General features: G+C 41.0%; 1 protein-coding gene across 6 annotated transcripts; it reads left to right on the top strand.

The window, feature by feature from the left end:
- The first annotated feature begins 376 nt into the window (after window positions 1-376).
- LOC138618252 (acylamino-acid-releasing enzyme) lies at window positions 377-11072 on the top strand. 6 transcript variants are annotated; one of them, XM_069693855.1, is made up of 23 exons: window positions 377-541; window positions 682-812; window positions 3792-3927; window positions 4264-4339; window positions 4426-4501; window positions 4813-4913; window positions 5030-5164; window positions 5399-5490; window positions 5812-5849; window positions 5938-6059; window positions 6135-6195; window positions 6439-6533; window positions 6714-6765; window positions 7012-7170; window positions 7529-7632; window positions 7901-8033; window positions 8121-8204; window positions 8296-8376; window positions 9533-9621; window positions 9848-10041; window positions 10160-10262; window positions 10696-10802; window positions 10962-11072. In XM_069693855.1, the coding sequence occupies exons 2-23, from the start codon at window positions 695-697 to the stop codon at window positions 11059-11061; spliced, it is 2256 nt and encodes a 751-aa protein (XP_069549956.1). In that variant the 5' UTR covers window positions 377-541; window positions 682-694; the 3' UTR covers window positions 11062-11072. The 6 variants fall into 6 exon arrangements, with proteins under 6 accessions (XP_069549956.1, XP_069549955.1, XP_069549957.1 ...); XM_069693854.1 differs by having other exon boundaries at window positions 679-812; XM_069693856.1 differs by lacking the exon at window positions 682-812 and having other exon boundaries at window positions 377-628.
- Window positions 11073-21111: the final 10039 nt, after the last annotated feature.

The raw sequence follows: 21111 nt of genomic DNA, 5'->3' as shown, positions 1-21111 counted from the left end.
ATTAAAGTCTTAAGACTTAAGAATAAAAATGAAAAGTAAATAGTAAACACTTGCACTTGCCTTTTCTGCAATGTGTATGCTTTTACTTTTCATACTTTAAGTAGGCCTCCGTTTAGCTCGATGCATATTTCTAAAGTGTGCTGTTACTAGGCTACTTGTATTTCGGTGAAGCACCTGAATACTTGTTCTACCACAGTATAAACCCAAGTGAAATAACTTAAAACACAGAAAAATACAAGTTTATACTTATTTGAACACTTCCGGCGGGATTAGACTATTGATCCCAGTTGATGAGTCTCTGCTGCCCCTCTGCGGTCATTCTCCTCTATTAAACCCCCCTCCGCCCCCTCTAACTGAACCACAGTGGTATCGTCCACTCGTGAATTTAACATGGAGGCTCTCGTGTGGTGAAATCATGATTGTAAAATGTTGAATCGGGTCCAGAGGAGGCGATACAATCATTGATAAAGTTATGTGGATGAACTCATGAAGTACAGCACCTTCCCGCGCAGCTGCTGCTCAGAGGACAACCGTTCATAACGTCAGTGCGCGATGCTGCAAGAGTTTACGGTCGTCCGTGTGGACCGCGCACTGACCCACAGTGCGGGTTGGTGGTTTAACGCGAGCGGTGCTCTCTCTCTCTCTCTCTCTCTCTTTTGTTTATTTGTTTGTGTGCAGCAGCAGACCGACACGGATGGAGCCCAGACTGATCACCGGGGTGTACACGGAGGTGAGCGGCCTCCCCGCGCCTTTTTCAGCCCATGTGAGTGAGGAGCAGCACCGAGAGGTCCGGATATACACGGTGACAGCAGGTGACCCCCGAGTTTCTGCACACGTGACACACGCACCTGTGCAGTTGGCTATCTGCTCATTTATTTGTGAACGCACGGAACTGAACAGTGGGCTGCTTAAAAAGTAAGAAAAACACACTGGGGAAAAAAAAACCTGAAACCGCAAAGTATTCACCAGAAAATATTCATGTTGAACTGACCCTCTGCCACAAATGGAAAAAAAGACTCTTTATTATATTCTTTTTTTTTTTTTTTTTTTAGTAATTAGATGGTTGACAGTAGAAACGGAGAACTAAATGACATGGACCAAAGGTCACTAAAACTTTTCCAAGTCAAATACACCATATAAATTAGCCACAAAATAGTTTCCATATCAGCATTATGAAAACACGGTATAGTGAAAGGGATAGGCAAGACCTATCATTCAAAGCAGACCAAAGTCTTATTAAAGATCCCCAAAGTCTGCAGAGTTCAAGACACCACACAAGATGAAAAGTTTTAAGGGTGAACAATTGTGTTTTTCTTTTGAGCTTTAAAGTCCTGGGCCGCCACTACAGGAAAGACCACGGGGTCTTTGAGAGAACCTTATTTGCTCAAGAGATCTCAGTTTGGATTCATGATGCCAGAAGAGGATCTGAGTGAAAATAGTTTTGAAAATAATCTGTTATCAAATTAGGATATTTAACAGTTGAATGTCCACACCTGATGACAGTCTGGCCTGTAGTTGTCCAGACATCTTGCTCTCTCTCCTCTCTTAAGTGTGAATCATCAGGTAAGTGATGCAGAAAATAAAAAACAAAAAGCTCCTCACTTAAAATGAATTTGAACCAGTCAGACTGAGACATTCAACTCACTCTGACACTGAAGATTGAATTTCCAGGATGTGTTGGGATTTCGCGACAAGCTGCTGGTCAGAGACTCTCTGCCCCTGATAGCGGTGATCTCGTCTTAAGGGTTTTAAAAGCTTGACAGTGTAAACCCATCTGTTTCCTCAGAGAGAAAAATATTCAACCCCAATCTTATTGGATCATTTTAAACTGGATTGTGCGTTCAAGGAGGGACACTATCTTTATAACGCCATGAGTTACTACTGCATGAAGTATAGAGGCTGGTTAGATAAACAGGGTCTCAGAGTTGGAGGATTTTATGACAGTCTGTCTGTTTTTAGGGCCTTATTGATAATGAGTTTTGAGTCTGAAACTATTTTGATATTCGAGGAGCAGTCTGACATTGATATATTCAGACTTTTTTTTTTTTAACATGCACGCAAAATTGAATAAAACATTCAATTGTACGTGCATATTTTTTTTTTTATGTCTTTGGATAAGTGAAGAGAGTTATGATAAATATTATAAATTTAGCAGGGAGTCTTGAGTTTAGGAGTTAGGGTGACCCTGTTGGTAGGTGTAACGCATGTTTTAACCTCCCTGAACTGGCTCGCAGTATGTTTTAGAATTGATTTTAAGATCTTACTCTTAATTTTTAAGGCTCTCCATGGCCTCTATCCATGCTATATATATATATATATATATATAACCTCATTGCTGCATACCTGCCAGTTCATAGCCTGAGATTCTCAGACAAAGAACTTTTATCTGTTCCAGAGGTGCGGCTGAAAACTAAAGATGACAGAGCATTTCTGATCAGAGCCTCTAAGTTATGGAACGAGCTGTCTGAGGAAATCAGGTCAGCAGAGTTAGTGACATCTATTAAATCCCTTCTTAAAACATACCAGAGAGCCTTTCCTCATTTCAGTGGATTTTATTGATTTAATTTTATTCCTTTAATCCCTCATTGTATTGCTACTTCTCATATTTTATGTTATTTCACACTGTGATCGTTTTTCTTGTGTTATGGTTATCCCACACGGCCATTGCTTTACTTTATATGATCATTGTCTCTCTGGATTTTATAGCTTGTTTGATTTCTATGGTTTGATTCGATTTTCTGTCAATCACTTTGTAATGTAACTTTAGAAATATGCTATATAAATAGACATTATTATTATTTTAAAAGGTGTGATTGGTTGATCAAAAAAATGCACTCTTTATGATAATGGGCACAGAATTGACAGTGTCATCCAGTGAACATGAAATGAACTGTGTCCCAATATGAGGCTGTGAAAGCGCTGCAACAGTTTGCGTGATCAGTCTTCTGATGGAAAGCTGCGACAGACTCAAATCGTCTCTGCTGCGCTGTTGCGTTTTTCCAGTTGCCAAAAATTGGAGTGCTGTGATCACTTTCATTTCTGGCTTTTTATCATGAGAGGGAGATCTGAGCGTTTCTCTAATGAGATCAACCACGAACATCATCCCTGCACCATCTAATCTGTTTAAAGAATATTTCTCCCCCCTCTTTGTGTTTCTGGCATTTTCTCCTCTGTTTGAGAAATCCTTCAGCCTCTTAAAAGTTCTCCTCCCTGCTCATAACAGTTTTTCACCTTAGGTGCTCTCTGAAGCACGAAGATAACTTTTATCTTTTCCAGGATCTACTTTTAACTTTGAGGGGAAATTCTTTGAAAACATCATAATTATAAGATTTTCTTGTATTTTCATGACCAGGAGCGACTCTTTGTACCAGGAAGCTTTATGAATACGGCCCCTGTTTTTGTAAAAACATTTGGTTACCCGAGTAACCCTGGGTCTCTGAGCTGCTGCTTTCTTTAGTTATGTGATGAAGGCGGTTCTAATCAAAGATCGCAGTGGCAGTAAATGAAATATTATGTTTAGAAAAGTAAACTAGAAGTTGTTTATTTATTATGAGGACTTAACTGCAGCGCTGTTTCTTTATGCATGCTTCCCTACTCATACGTCCCTGTGCTGTATTCATGATTAACCATTATTATGTCCAATTTCAGTGCTAAGATCCCCAATAGATACACATAATGTAGAAGATATGTTCTTCTTGGACTTCTGTGTGTCCATAATGAATACATCTTTATAGTATTGATCTTCTCTTTATTAAAGCCAACTTGAAAACTGTTCTCTGTGCCACAACCAGAGTGGAGTCAGTGCGACCTGGTCCGGGGGTCCAGACTTCGTTACTCACAGCAGTGGACTCTGATCGCAGACAGCAACAACCACAAGAACATCAGGAACGTCCTCCCACCAGGACGATGTATACCTGTGTCCGGAGAGTGAGTTCTACCAAAGTTCAACAAGACTGATCTATTTTTTGTCGGAAAACATGAGATAAAAGGCAAAACAATGTAAACAATTGGGGTTGAAGACCAACTTGACAGCAGCTGAAAAAGATCTCTGCTGTCCTCAAATGCTTTTACCCCTCACTTTGCTGCAGTGATGTAAGGGTTACTCCGGGGTATCTTTGTTTTACACTGCAAAACCATCATAGATAGGTGCATTAGGGCAGACTTCAGACTACACTGAACCACACGGTGTGCTCAGCGGTGAAACACTTCTTTTCAGCCTGCTTTTCCTCATTTTGAACTCGTGTTTACTTCTGTGCTCTCCAGGTTATTGAGTGGACGCTCTCCCATTCGAAACCTGAGGGCCGTTGTCAGGGAGACATTCGGCCACCAGCTCCTAGAAGTAAGAAAAAAGGACAGTTACATCCCCTGTAAGATCAGTGTTGGGTCATTTGGACAGATTGTTGTTATGTGGTTGTTGCTCTTCAGATATGGGATAGCCACGGTCTCAGAAAATGCCTCGCCCTCACTGCCCTCAACAAACATGGTCGAGTGTACGACGACGGTGAGACGGATGCAGATTTTTCACATGATTTATCCAAAAAAGGAAAATTTGATGTATTACAACCCAAAAACAGCTGAGCATCATTGACCCAGTCTCATTAACATATAATTTCAGTGTTTTCCACTATTATGAAGCATGCACTGTTTGGGCTTTTGCACTGTCATATTATTTTGTGTTCCTGTACTTAAATAACGTGTGTGTGTGTGTGTGTGTGTGTGTGTGTGTGTGTGTGTGTGTGTGTGTGTGTGTGTGTGTGTGTGTGTGTGTGTGTGTGTGTGTGTGTGTGTGTGTGTGTGTGTGTGTGTGTGTAGCTCAGTTTGGAAGCCTGTCGTGGTCGGAGTGTGAGAACAAACTGCTGTACATAGCTGAGAGAAGAAAGAACCCAGAAGATGGAGAAACTACATACAGTAGGGTAATACACACACACACACACACACACATTCATGTTGAGTCCTTGTCTCTACAGAAAGGCAGAAAAGTGTGTCCACGTCTCTTATTCTTCCTGTGTGTGTTATTGTGTCCCATCAGGGCCGGGGTGTGTACTATGAGGACTGGGGCGAGGGTCTGACCAGTAAGAGCGTCCCTGTGATTTGCATGGTGGATTTGCAGAGCGGCACGGTCACTGTGTTGCAGGGTGTCCCGCTTGACGTCTCACCTGGACAGGTGAGGAAAGAGAGCCTGGCACCTCCTTCATCTGACCCTCCAGGGTCATTTTGGATTGTAGTGTGTGAAGGTTAAGTGGGAATTCATTACTTTTAGTCCAAAATGAGTGCTGATTGTTTGAATTGATTGATCTCTAAATATTCTACACAAATCAGATGTCCTCCTGGGTTTTTATACTCAGTAGTTCGATATTTTTGTGGATTTAACATAGTGTGTGTGTATGTTTACCTCCAGGCTCTGTGGGGTCCCGGCGGTCGGTCTGTGTTTTTTGCCGGGTGGTACCACGAGCCCTTCAGACTGGGACTGAAGTTCTGCTCCAACCGCAGGTTATAGAGCTGCTTCATTTTCCGACTCGGCCTGAGATGACATGAACAGCAGCAGCAGCTCAAGCACTGAAACAGACACAGTTTGAGTTACACTGAGTTGAAACTGAAGAGCAATAAAGAAAAGATTTCCAGAAACAATAGCGACTAACTCTGAAAAGCAAAAATGATGTTGAACCGTGACAATATTTTCAGACATCAAGACGAAATCCTGTAGCTTTCAGGACTTTCTTGTAAATATATGGTTTGGACAGACAGTTTAAATACCCAGAAGCAAATTACTGCCCTCACTTCCTGTTTCTGTCGTTCTAAACTCTGTCTCAGGTCAGCCTTGTTCAAGCTGGACCTGGATGGACACTGTGGTGAGAATATTACTTCTATCTCCGTTAGTTTATCAAACTCCCAGCCTCTCTGCTCCTCTGATTCCTGTACGTCCTCCTTCCAAACCAGAGTGTCTGTCGAGGAAGAACATCTCGGTGTCCTGTCCCAGGCTTTCTCCGGACGGGTCCACGCTCATCTACCTGCAGGGTGCAGTGTTTGGTCCTCACAACCAGTGCCTCAGTCTGCAGCAGGTACTGAACGCGTGTGTGTTTGTGCATGTGTACACGTGTTCTTTCTGCTAACAGCTGACTGTTAATTCTCCACAGTTGGACCTGAAGACCAGGAAGACATCCACACTGCTGGACGTTGTCAGCAGACCGCATACCGGTAGGTTGCAGGTTTTAGATTGTGTTGCTGGGTCTGTCCACCACTTCTTGTGCACATTGCCTTCATGCACTGTTAAAAACAAAAGTGCAGCAAGAGCTAAAAACTCATACAATTATAAAGCTGACTTATCTTGAATTACAGGCTTATATGCTTTTCAAAAAGTTAATTCTGGCGATGCTCATTCAGTTTCAATAATCTAAACCAAACTGGATGAAACACATTCTCTCCACGTCTGTGTTTCAGGTGAGTTTGCAGGTGTGTATGAAGCTCTGCCGGCCTGCTGCTGGTCTGCAGACAGTCAGAGTGTGGTGTTCAGCAGCGCCCGCAGGAACTGGAAGGTAACACACACACACACACACACACACACACACACACACACACACACACACACACACACACACACACACACACACACTGATCACAAGTTTCATTTTTTCTTTTACAGTGTGCTATTTATGCCATCATGAACACACACTCACTCCTCCATTCCTCACTCACTCCCGTCTCCTGTCTCTCAGGATCTGTTTGTGGTCAACAGAAGATCAAAGAAAGTCACCTCCCTCTCTGATAGTAAGAGTCCATCCTCTCCTCCTCCTCCTCCTCCTCCTCAATCTCCACTCGCTCCTCTGTCCTCATCTCCATCTCTTGTTTTCCCTCCTCCTCCCTCCCCTCTCTTTCCTCTGCTGCCTCCTCCTCCTTTCCCTTGTTGGTCTTCCTGTCCTCCCCCGTCTCCTCCTCCTTTGTCTGTCCCTCCCTCTCCCCCTCCTCTGTCTCCTCTTTTTCCGCCTCCCCCTTATCCTTTTCCTCCAATTCCAGTTCCTCCACTGCCTGCTGAGTCTCATTCTGCTCTTCCTCCACCTCCTCCTCTTCCTCCTGGTCTTCCTCCTGGTCTTCCTCCTGGTCTTCCTCCTCTCTCTCCTTCTCCTCCTCCCCCATCGCCTCATCTTCATCAGGAACAGAAGGGAGAACTGGAAGGTATGACAAGACCAGCAGATTTTAAATCAATGACGCCAACATCTTATTGGGAAATTTCAAAATAAAAGTGAAATAAGAGTTGCAGAAACACAGAAGCACAGAGGAGAACAGATAAATACAATCTGTAGATATAAATAGATAACAGTTACTGTGTATGCCCTGCCTGTAATGTCCAAATCACATTATCACCCCTCATGAACATCTGTGCAATTTAGCAAGGGCATAACATTTAAAAATCATTTTAAACTAGACCTTTATGTCTGTTGTGTCTCTACCATGTTCTGTCTTTTTGTCATCACTTCTTCTTCACTCTCTTCATCGTCTTTGTCCCTCTGATTCGCTGCCTTTCCTCCTGTAGATCTCTCTGTTCCTCCTCAAGTCTACGGCAGCTGGAAGCTGCTGACAGTCCAGAGAGACCTGATGGTCGCCTGCTGCTCCAGCCCGAACACACCTCCCACTCTGGTCAGACACCACACACACACACACACACACACACACACACACACACACACACACACACACACACACACACACACACACACACACACACACACACACACACACACACACACACACACACACACACACACACACACACACACACACACACACACACACAGGCCTGAGGCCACCAAGCACTTTGTTTGATAAACTTTGATGGGTTTGATTAAAAATGAATGTCCCTGTTTTTTTGACCACTTGTTTGTTTGTGTTTTGGATGTTCATGCAGAGAGTCGGATTCCTCCCGTCGTCAGGTGAACCTGTAACCTGGCAAACTCTGCAGCATCCCATCATGAGCTTTAACTTCCGCTGGACAGTCTTAGATGTTATACCTTCACCAGAGGAGGACAACACAAACTACTGTGAGCTTTTACTCACTTCTTTAAGATACAACTTCTGAGGTTAGGCTCTGTTCCTCATACTTTCTCTCTCTTTATTGTCTCATGAAGCTGGTTTAGACTTTGGGGCTTTTCTGGTTAAACCGTCTCATCCCCAACGTGAAACCAGGGTACCTCTGGTCGTCCTCATCCATGGTCTGTGATCACTTAGATTATTTTTTTTTTCTCTTGAAACATATTCAAATGTTTTATATTGTATGCGTTATGGTTTTGTTTGCCGTCGTAGGTGGCCCTCACTCCCAGTCCCCTGCAGAGTGGAACTGCACCACAGCTGGACTGGTTAAACTGGGCTTCGCTGTGCTCATGGGTGAGACGTGTTTGTCTTGTTTGTTAGACTTGGACACAATGCACACAGACATTGACACAGTTAAATAATTAGTATGACATTTTGCGTGTCACACTGGTTAGTGTTACACGAGAAGATTAAAACTATTGCAAACTGTTTCCTTGGTCTGGACCTCCTACTACGGTTGCAGCTGTATAACAGTGGATAAATTGTGGATAAATGAGATAAAACGTGTCCCAACATCTGCAAAGTGACTTGTTTCATATTTGATCCATTCAGTCTGATAACATTTTGAAAGTCAAGAAAAACTGCACATGCATTTTATTCCCATTTGTCAAGGGCTTGAATGTAACAGAGGTTCATGAACATGTAAAAGTCTGGCATCATAGTTTTAAGTGCTCCTGTTGATTTGACTCAGTTAAACTGAATATGGGGTCCATGATCCTCCTGTTAAAGCCTTAAGACTGCAAAGTTGATTGTTTTTAGTCAGTTACTATTACAGCAGCTAGCTAGTTATGTTTTAGTTATTTAAATGATTATAAAACAACAATATAAATGAGAAACTAATCGGCTATCTTCATCAAAGGAGTGATAACATCCTCAATCTCCTGATTCTTGTCAATCTCATAAATTTTATCTATGATTTTAGAGATCATAATATTTAGTTTAAATCTGATTCCTTGTTAAATAATCTTACTATTACTGCAACCCTCCTCATTCCTTATGCTTTTAGAAGTTATTTGAAGTTGGATAAGTTAAATATATGTTGAACTTAATACATTTTTTACATTTTGGTGTTTCATATTTATTTGCCATTTGACTTTATTTTGAAGTATCTTGAGGGAAGTGCAGAGACGGGATAATGTTGCAACAAGCAGAGAATCAGAGATGAATTCAAGAGTAGATGAGAAGGTCACAACCTCCACAGCTGCTGCTGAGCCTCGGTTAAATATTCTGCTACAGCTGCAGGCAGGGCGGACAGTAAATGGACACAGCATGCACAGATGTGTCGCAGCGAGGGCTCATCACCTTTGTTAGGAGAATGTATTTCATTCACCCCTGTAATAAAAAAAACATGTTTAAACCAATCTGAACATTTTAGGGTTATTAGGTCCTCTTCATATCTATTTTGATTAAACTGTCTTCCCTCTGTTCCCATTTCTGTGTCTCTATCCAGTGAACTACCGGGGATCGACGGGGTTCGGCCAGGACAGCATTCTGTCCCTGATTGGTCAGATCGGCAGCCAGGATGTAAAAGACGTCCAGGTACTAGCTCTTCATTGTTATGATTTATGCATGAAGTGAAGTTGGAAACAAATCTCAGTACAAAAACAGTCTTGAAAATAGTGCTGCATGGCTCACTAGCCATTGTGTGAGGATAATTATTGGTCCTGAATTCTGACAGATTGCACACGGGTAGATTTATCAGCAGCTTAGCATCACCCTGGAAATGTAAGAAAATGATTTGATCCGATTTACCATGTTTACCCAGAGAGCCGTGCTCACTGCTCTGCAGACTGATATGACCCTCAACCCCAAACGCTTGGCTGTGATTGGTGGCTCTCACGGCGGCTTCCTGTGCTGTCATCTGCTTGGTCAGTACCCAGACTTCTACAGAGCATGTGCAGCCAGGAACCCTGTCATTAATGCTGCTACGTTATTGGGAACCAGTGATATCGTGGATTGGTGAGACAACCAGATACACAACAACTCATCCACACATGTCGCACGCAAGATTTTGCTCCGCTGTAGCACCTCCAGTCATCTTCACAGTGTGAATATTTTTCTCTCTTCCTGCCCCCAGGCGTTACACCAGTGCCGGGTTTCAGTACTCGTACGACCAGATTCCCACAGCTGAAGCTCTGACTGCCATGTTACAGAAGTCACCCATCAGACATGCTGCACAGGTCAGACACAAACACGCTTTAAATGGCATCGCATAATCACAATGTACAAATAACAAAACACGTTATCAGACCAGAAGACAATCAGAAGCAGGTTTAAGAGCTCACAATGCTCATTTTTAAATAAACTTAAAAAAGAAGTTTTTAAAAGTCTTTAGTCTTTTAAAAATGAAGTCTGTCACATGGATGGTGCAAAAAAAAAAAAAAATGTACATGGAAAATCCAGTCATTAAATTCTCACAGGTCAACTTGTTGATGACAAGTTCTCAATTAATTGGGGCATTAAAGAGGCGTTCCTTTCTTAAACAAATTTTTTAAAATTGGTATATTTGTTTGTGTACATGCACCATTTTTGGCCTCATCAAAATCTGCAAGAAGTCAGGTGACACCAGCCGTCTATTGACACATGTTTTAAATATTGTGTGATGGTGGGCAGATCAAGGCTCCAGTGCTGTTGATGCTGGGAGGCAGAGACAGGCGAGTGTCTCCTCAACAGGGGCTGGAGCTTTACAAGGCACTGAAGAGCAGAGGCTCACCTGTCAGGTACAACATAGCATAAGAAACAACCATACCAGACCTGCCGCAGAGGTTTTAACTCAACTCAGACATTCCTGTTGTTTTGTCCGCTCCCAGTATGTAATCAAAAATAAATCTTTATTATATCAATAAGCTTAATTTTAGTTGCTGTGTTTGTCTTCCCAGGTTGTTGTGGTTTCCAGAAGACGGACATTCACTGTCCAGAGTGGACACACAGGCCGACTGCTTCTTAAACACAGCGCTGTGGCTGCACCAGCACCTCTGAACACACACACACACACACACACACACACACACACACACACACACACACACACACACACACACACACACACACACACACACACACACACACACACACACACACACACACACACACACACACACACACACAGCTGTTCTGTTGCTGCTGAACGCTCTGAAAAGAGGATAAATTGGTTTACAATCATAATAAAAATCACATTATATATATCAAAGTGTTCCTAATTTTTTAAAAACATAAAAATCAAAGCATTTAATAAAGAACATTTGATAAAGCAGTGATAATGTATGGATTTAATCACTTTTGGTCATCATTTAAATCAGTGACAAGAACTCCCACTCTAACATTTATTTATGTATATTAACTGGTAATTTTAATATCACTTATTTCCACATCTTAATCCGTCTGCCAGAATCCCAGTTTAATTTCATGGCTGTTGAGTCAAAGTCACTTCTGTAGCATTATAATATATGTCTACAAATACAGGCAGCCTTGGACAGTAAATGTAATTTGTCCAATGTCCAGCAGATGGGAGTCTCGGCCTCTCGAACTGCTTATTTAGGAGCATATTGCCAGTACATTAAAACCTTTTATTATTGCAGCTTAATGATATGTGTGTATATCTGGCTCTTTTAGATCTATTTAACCAAATAACGCGTACATGGGTGCATTAGGCCAAATGCATATTAGCTGCCAATTCAAATGAGGAGCTCTGTTTCATACAGTTGGGTTTACAACTGCTTTCGAGTTATCAAAAGAACAAAGAAAAGGAGGAAGAAGAATTAAAGAAAATCAAGAAGAACCAGAAGTTTACGTTTTCCTTGACATTCGAGGCTCTGTAACCAGACAGACCCACTGTGGAGCTGTAAACCACCTGAAATCTAATCTGGAGCTGCTAAATGAGGCTCTTGACCACCTTCCTCGCGGGGCTGCCTGAACAAATAGTCGGGTGTAACGCTGACCTTTAAGTCAAGTCAAGAGATATAAACAAAATCCAAGGAAGCAGAATATTTGTATTTGTTGTTATGGTGATCGACTCTGGAGAAAACCATCCCTATCTGTCTGGTGAAAAGGTGTAAACAGACACTTGTTTACTTTGTCTTTGCTCCATTTGGCACAGGGCGGATCTTTCCCTACTTCTGGATTTCTTTAAACATGAACTTCCCACAAATACTGGAGTCAACGTTCTAATTCTACTCCGCAAACCAACCTCCAGTGAGCTCCATAAAGCTTTATTTTCACAAACAGACCCTGACCAGGATAAGATGTGCATTGAGACGTCGGCTGAGGAACACAGATCCCCAGTTTGTCAGCACTTTGGCGCCCTTGTTGAGACTTGATAGCGGCCTTGAACGGTCCCGCCACTTTTATTTCCCAGACAACACAAGATGGCAAGTTGATACTGGCGACAAATGAAACTCACAGATGCAGAGTCAATAAGATAAGTGCCCGAGATGAGACACCGAGGGGGTTGACATCTTCCAGAAGTCTCACCCGGTTTTCCCAGACACAGTGGCAGTGTTAATTGTCGTCTCCACCAACACTCTGCTCGGTGGCCTTGACTGCAGCTGGCGCGTGATGATGTCACTGTGATGTGGGTGTTTGGTGAGGTCACCAAATTGGGGGATGGATAGAGATTGGGTTGATGAGGAAGTGACAGATAAAGGAAAGAGGAGAGAGACAGGCGGCCGGGTGTTCGAGACAATGGACGTGCCAGACAGAGGGAGAAGTTCACGGCGCCCCTCGGTGGTATTCTGCTGTGTGGGCCGGGCCACAGACACGAAGCATTGTTGAGCGCTGGAGACAGGGAAAAGGACTCATGCTCACGCTGGGTGTATGTAGGAGGTACACAGACAAAGGGAGGAAAGAGGGAAAGTGCGTTTTCTGACGCCGGTGGACAAAGGGCCCTTTTTTTGTTGGTTTGTTCTGGTGCTTCCCCTCTCCAGCCAGCTGCAGAGTAAAACGGGGGAAAGTAGAACACAGTACGGCACAGGACGAAGGAATAGAGCCCAATAGAATAAAGCCACGTCAGGCTTAAGTGTCGGCGTCATGAGTGAAAGCTTTATCCTCTTGGGAGCATGAACAAGCATGGACATTTTGGCCAGACGGTGGAGCCAGAGGGGAGCTCGCAGAACAGGCAGCAACAAAATGTATTCTTGCACACTTACACACTCCGCACTCGTCTGAATGTACAAGGGTGGGTCAGAAAGCTCTGAGACTGCTCCTGTTGTGGGTGAACGCTGCGCAGCACAGAGACGTGCACAGAGAATCTGTATTTTGTACGCGGTCTTGCAAGAGGAAATGGGCCTAAAGATCACTTTCACTGGTTGACTACTGTGCTGTCCAGGTTCGCGATACAATGAGCTTCAACATTTTTCTTTAAACCGTGAAGTATGTTAGGCTGGAACGGGTTGACAATGAATTTGGATGGGCTTTGGGGCTGTATGATGTATTTTTCTGGCTGTGATGGTTTGTCAATTTCCTGGTTAACAAATGTTAAAAATTGATTTACAAGGTGAACAAATCAGATCCGCAACTTCAACGTTTTAACATCTGCATCCCTTCTTTCTGTGTCACGGCGACTTCTCCTCTTCTCATCCGAGCCGTTGAGCCATGACCTTCACCTGTGGACGCTGGCTGTGGGCCCAGACGAGTGTGTGGTTTTGGTGGATAGGCGGTAAAGACTTGTTTTACAGTCTGACTTCACATGATTCAATAAAATGTGGCCCTTAGCTTCTCATTCCTTATGTTTATACTTCGTCTGAACTCTCTTCCTGGCCTCGGTCCCTATTATTTTCTTTGTCTCCTTGTCTTCCTTGTCTTTATCACGAAACAGTGTGTGCACACAGTGTTCCTTCACAAGCCTATGAAAACAGGGTTTAACTGGGGGGAAGCAGAAGTTTACCACGTCCCCTTTGATTCACTGACTATTAAAAGTTGTTTGAAGAGGGAGGGCCCCTCTCAGGAAAGGAGCGACCTTCTATTATGTCAGTGCTTTGTCACCTTTACATTTTTTTTTTTTGTCATCCTTCTCTTTATTTCTCTCCATTCCAGTATTTTTGTGGTGAATCTTTGTCTCCTGTGAGTTTGGATAAAAGCAAATGAATCACAACTGAATGAGTTTGTCTCTGGGATTCATTTATTTTACAAAGCAGCTGATTGGGACTGTGGTGGCTTTGGGTTTGTAACGATGAGCAATTGTCCATGTCGTCAGAGAGGTGTGGTGTTCTGGTGGTTGAGGGGGCGGCACTGGTGTTGGAAGAGGGGGGACAAGGGGGCTTTATTGGCAGATGCAGGAGTTGCAACTAAGCAAAAATAATGACATACCCAGACTGTGATAGGTATATATGTCATGTTCCCACCTTGTATACTTTTGGTTTTGAGTGTTTAAAAGCCTCCCAAACTGACGCGAAGGCTACATGGACAACTGGGGACACCATGAAGGTCATAAATTTGATCCTCTTTTAAACTTTATTGAGCCCTTTTGATCTGGAAGGAGAGAACAGTGAGTGCATTTCTTACCATAATTTAGTCAGGTAGGCTGAAATTAAAAAAATAAAAAAAAGGTTTACGTGAAAATCCTTATGTATTATGTCATTTGAAGGTGGATGCCCCCCCTCCCCCCCACACCCACACACACACTTCAAAACTCATTCTGGTACCACTGGGGTGTTGTAAAGGCTGCGGGGCCTTGTTTGTGTTTGCTTTTAAATCGCTGCTCACAAAGTGTTGATGTCTATTGTTTTGGCAAAATCTTTTTCGAGAAGTGGAAAAACTTGTTTTCTTGACTCCAGGATGGTGATCTCTATGTTGCTAAGAAATAAGAATAAATACGACTTTATTTATCACAGAGTGGGGACATTTAGTTATCACAACAGGATCGAATCATTTCTAATCTAATTTTATTTATATATCACCAAATCACAACAGAACGTATCTGAAGGCACTTAACATAGTAACACAGTATGAAAATAACATTTTAAGAGCTCAGAGAAGACCAACATAATGTCAGATGGAAGGTAGTTTGTCCTTAAATGTATCTTTAAATCTTGAACCTTCATAAACAGCTCATGATGATGATGATCAATATATTTTTCAATTACATGACCAGTGCAGAATGCAGTGTGATTATCTGTATTTGTAATGTTAAAGCCTGTACTGTATCCACTGTACTATCTAAGTCCACAGTATCCAGCAGATCCTGGGAATATTCCCTCCCAGCTCTTCTTTAGGTTTGGGAGCCGCCTGAACTCCATCACACACAACCCTCTTTCAAGTCTCCTCCAACGGTTTGGCTCACCTCCATCTTTCTTTTGTCACGTTTATCTATCGCCTTATTCCCATGCTGCGTCCCATAAGCTGCTGTTGAACCAGTGCCATGCAGAATAAGAGCAGGGGCTTTTAGCTCTTATCCAGAGAACGACTTATACCAAAGAAGGACAAGACAGCTGCAAACCTCCTTGCTGGTGATGTTGTTGCTGCTGCTGTTTGTTATTATAGTTACCATGATGATGCAAGTGTGAATGACCTGTTGGTTAGAGAATCTGAGATGATTGAAGATAGAAATGTGTTCATATCTGAAACATTCTTATACCCGAATTTGCTGATGCTGGCAGGGATAGTTCCTGATGGTATGATGGAAGTCATTAACAATAGTCCAAAGAGGTATTGATAGAATTAAAGTGACACTCCACTAATATTGCACATAAGGATTGGTGTACTATCCTGTCGTTCTGGAGGGAACTGCACAAATGGGGGTGGAGGGTTGAAGGATGAGTGTTAACTGGGCAGATTTTGATTATAAACACTACTGCATGTTTCTATGTAAACGATTCATTGCTTTGGAGAAAGATTAGAAACAAAAAGTCAAGATATTTTGGCTTCTGCTGCATCAATGATCAAGGATGATTCTTTTTTTAAATCAGTTTTTTTTTACAAATCCTCCGACTTACGTAGGCAGAATACCAATAGAAATCACTGGATGATCCCTTTTTAGGGCCTATTTTTGAATTTTAGTTGCCGAAGACACAACAAAGTAGGGTATAAAGTGATGTAACGAAGGGTAGTGATACTTCATGTTTTTGGGTACCACAGCTCAGCAGACATCAGAGCGCTGTTGCCATTGACTTGTAAGATAATGCTTCAACTTTTTCATTTTGCTGGCAACTCACCGTAGCAACCACAGCAAGGTGAACTACAGGCCTGCTGAGTTCACCAGCAGAGAACAGGTGAGAAGGTAGTATTGGAACAACTTAAGCAGGTAAACCTTTAAAAAAAAAAAAAACTTAAAAAAGGAGTTAGAAAAACTTAGTGTATCGGTGGTGTCATGTTAAAAACTATTTCCTCTATTAAAATCCACCACTTGCTATAACTAGCCAGGCAGATAGCACCTGTTAGGACAGTAGGTGGACAGGAGCTGCTCCTTTCCTTCTCTTCCATATGTAGATATTACACAACCTTATTGATATTTGACTGAGGGAATTTGAGATGCAGTAACACAACTTAAATCAAAGTGTCAGAGGCTGATATGACTTTCACCTGGCCATTCTTAAAAGTAATATTTTCTTCTTGACATGATAATCACCCCTCAGTATTATTATGATACACGAATTTGAAGCTGTCTGTTTACTGTCACTCATTTGTCATTTAAAGCTTCTCTATCCAGCTTGTAGCTCCTCTGAAAACAATTAAGACTGCAGTTTATTCACTTCAACCACCCCCTCAGCTCATTTATGCTCCCAAAATCTTCAGCCATGATTTTGTTATCAGTCAGAAACTTAGACATGACAGACTCAGGAATGACAAGCATTCAGAATAACAGCCGTGAGTGTTTTTCATTGTTCCTGGAGTTACTGTGTCAACTCAAGTATCAAACAAGACACTTAAAGTGACTGGTTTATTTACCTAATTACTTTTATGTGCACACAAGGAATGTAATCAGCTCAGTGAAGTTTGCATTATGCAATCAAATCAACTCACCGTCAACCAAACAGATTCTTTACGTCTGTAAATCCTGTATAGACGTGTTCTCTGTCAACTGTTTTTTTAAAATTTCTTGTCATGTTTGTAATAAAGTTGTTTCCTCAGCCTCATCACTCAAACATGCATTAACTATTAAACTCAGTTCACCTCAAACTCATCAGACATGACCTCGCTAAGTTCAATTATCATAACACCTGTAATTGCAGAAAAATAACTCTTTACTTTTAAGTACTCCCATTAGTTGAAAGTAAAATGAACTCCCTGAACCTAACGTCAGAAACTCACTTTCTCCGAACAGTTTAAACACTTAGAAATATTATTGTTCTGTCTTACCTCTCTGTCACTGTAGTGTTCATAACATTCCTCCGTGTTATGATCTTTCCCCCCCCATCTCTTCAAACTAGAAAGTTATGTACTTTATGTACTTAACTTAGACTGTGAGCAGAGAAAACATGGCCCTATTTGGCCAACTGTTAAAAGGTAATAAACCTCTCCCCAATCACTCATTAAATCCTTTAATGCAGACATGCAGGTCAACCTTTACTTTACTGATTATTTTCTTTTCATATGTCAGATAGTTAAAGGTATTTTCTAAAAGCTACTGGGTGATAGTACAAATGAAAGTATGTGAAAATGAAATGCTGTAAAATCACTCATAAATATCACCTAATAACATAGGCTTCTTTTGAAAGAGCAGGCTTTCAAAGGGGATTTAAAAGCAGTCTAATGTACCAGGTTATATAACAGATCACAACAAATTGAAGTTTTTTTTTTTTTTTAACACTACATCAACTCTGCATTAATTCCAACCAATAGCATATAAGCTAAAGATGAATAAGCCAAATAAATGTAATATCACATCCACATTCATTGTCTTAATGTGACCCGAGCTCAGCTCAGCTTGCATCGTTTATTGTTTGGTTGTTGATCTTTTCTCATTTTCAGCTGGTCTGTGGACACACAAATTCCTAAAATAGTTCTATTATCTATGACTTTAAAATTCTGTTTTGAATAGTTAAAAGTAAATAAATTTAATGAAAATAATTAGTGTTTATTTCTTTTTTTGTCACTTTTATGCTTTGAAAAAAAAGTTGATTAAAATATATTTTGTCATAGTACACATCATGCATTGTGTGGTATTGCAGGAAAACTCTCCATTCATCAACACATCAGGAATGAATATATTAGCCTTCTATATTCATACATAACAAACTGGATTCACAGTACTCCTGTTTTTTGTGTGCAGTTCATTTAAAATCTTCAAAGTAGTCCAGGCTTCTGCTCTGTGTGTGACCAGGTACTTAAATCTCTGCTGTTTTTTTTCAACATCAATCATTTCAGGTATTTTCTCTGTGTTCTTCTAGCAGCAAGTATTGGCCTCACCCTCACCTCTCACCTAATGTACATGTGTGAAACATGCCGGCTGTCTACATGAAAGCATGCATCTTCCACAGGTCTCTTCACACCTCTTGTATGACATAAGACAATTTTGCTCTTTGTGAGATATCGGAGAGCTGATATACCATAAATATGACTCTCGAGTGCAGATATATCGATGTATCTTAAACAGAGACCGAGTTTGGAGATGAGTCCTTGAGTCTTGACTGCTGAGAGTCTTTCAAATCTGTCAAAGTCTGGGTCAAAAAATAAGGCATTTCACCTTCTCTGTTAGAGTGAAACAGTATGTTTTACTACCAAATATCTGGAAGCAGACTGTGTTGCATTTTTGGACAGCCTTTTACTTTGTACACTTTACATAAAATTAAATACAGTCTGCAGCCTTAGTGATGAAGGTTTTAAAATAGTGAATATTAAAATCCTCATTAAGCACTATTTGGGGGTATTTTGGTTGTTTGTGCATGTTTTTCTTGAAAAGTATTTATTTGTTCATTTCAGCATTTCTTGTGTTTGTGTCAGCATGTGTGCGTGTCTGCCTACATGTATGCGAGTGTATACATGAGTGTGTGTTTGTATTAATAATCTATGCACTGGAGCGTGTTGTAATATGTGTGATGCATAATTCATTGATAAGAGATGGGATGTTCTTTCATTAGTCGAATGGGATGCCGGTGTGGACGCCACCTGTCATTACACTGCTCAGTGATTCAGACCGTGTGTGTGTGTGTGTGTGTGTGTGTGTGTGTGTGTGTGTGTGTGTGTGTGTGTGTGTGTGTGTGTGTGTGTGTGTGTGTGTGTGTGTGTGTGTGTGTGTGTTCCATAGTGAGTCCACTGATGTGTGTAATTTTAGCTATAAATGGCTAGAAATTCCATAGTTTTTATTAGATCGGTTTTCCTTTGAGATTGTAGCAGCATTTGTGCAGTGGGGCATGACCAGCTCCAAACAATGAAGAAAAAAAAAAACCTTTTTCAAATTCACAATGTTTATAATGAATGTGAAAATATTTATTTTACTATATATTATTACCATAATTGTAAATCTAAATGGTGTACCCTATGATACAGTATGCTTGTCTGGAGAATGATAGAGCTCAGTGGGGAGAGAGTGAGCAAGTTATACAACATGGCTGCCATCCTATGAACAGATTTTTCAGCAGGGCTATAACCTGAAGTAGATCCTTGAAGAATATCTGTACGGAAATCAGCCATATTGATAGATTCTACACAATGAGATTTCATTGATGTTTCTTTTTCAATTAATTTCCCGTTGTTAAGGAAAACCTAATTGACTGACTCCCCCCTATCAATTGTACCAAGACATTTTTATGATATTTTGGACGACATACTATAGCATGATGATTTTATGACATTTGGGATGACACACTATAGTAGATTTTTTTGGTGAAATTTTCAGCGACATACTATAGTATGAAATATTTATGAAATTTTGGGAGACATAATGTACTATAATGTTTTTATGACATTTTGGATGACGTGCACTAATATGACATTTTATGACATTTTGGACAACATACTATACTATGATTTTTTTCTTTTTATATTTTGGACCACAGGCTAAGTATGTCACCTGAAATATGAAGAAAAAGTCATATTATAGCATGATATTCATATTATTTATATTATTATTGTTTATTTCACACATTTCGGAAGACATATTCAAGTATGACTTTTTCGTGACTTTTTCCACTACTTACTATACTATGCCGTTTTCATGAATTTTTTTTATGACATACCACAGTATGATATTCTTATGACATTTTGGACAACATACTATAGTATGAAATTTTTATGATATTTTGAATGACTTTGAACCAAAGGACAACACGCCCCGCCCATCAATAGCTGAAACAGACAACCCCAAAAACATGGCTTTTTGAGGCCTAATATCTAAATAATGACAGACTTATTTTTAGATTGACCACCTAAAAACTACGTATTAAGAAGTGACTTAAGCGAAAGCCACCTCTATGACTCGTGAAAAAAACTTATTGACTTCATATTTCATGAAAAAAGTTGAATGGGAGTCTAATAAGCCAGATCCTTTCTGGAGCCAACCCCTAGTGGTCCTTGGTGGCTTTGCAGTATAAGACACTTCCGCATTGGCCTTTCCTTTCAGACCTGGAATCTACGTCAAGTTTTATATGCAGTCAATAGTTGACATTCCCACATTATTATGTAAGGGACTTCTAACTTAATAATCACAGTAAATATATAGTCATAACAGCTGTTAAGTTTATAATAATTTCCATGCATACAAACTAGAGCCTGACTGATACTTCCACATGACATGATGTTACAATTAACAAGAAATGGCTGAACAGAAAGGCCAAAGATGTGTCTGAGATACAGAGTTGATGGTTACATAGTTTTCTCCTCTGTATAATGCGTCTATTGTTTCGTCTGGCTAGTGATGAACCTGCCGTTGGCTGCATAGGTCGATTATACTTTATCCATCAGGAGTGCTTGCCAAATGCTTCAGCCCCTTATGAGGTGCAGAGAGAGAGACGAGTGTATGTATATCTGTTTGCTCTCTTGTGCATTTTCACATGGGTACCTTCATTTTGGCTGACGGGTCTTAGACAGGGTGGGTTTCAGACAGGGATACTATGTGAGGATATTGTGTGTGTGTGTGTGTGTGTGTTTGTGTGTGTC

This window comes from Brachyistius frenatus, unplaced genomic scaffold (genome assembly GCF_029030835.1).
Source record: "Brachyistius frenatus isolate BFR_SWC_R1_liver_20210118 unplaced genomic scaffold, ASM2903083v1 Contig_16, whole genome shotgun sequence".
Taxonomy (NCBI): Eukaryota; Metazoa; Chordata; class Actinopteri; family Embiotocidae; genus Brachyistius; species Brachyistius frenatus.
The sequence above is the reverse complement of the archived record's forward strand: the minus strand, read 5'-3'. Positions and strand labels throughout refer to the sequence as shown.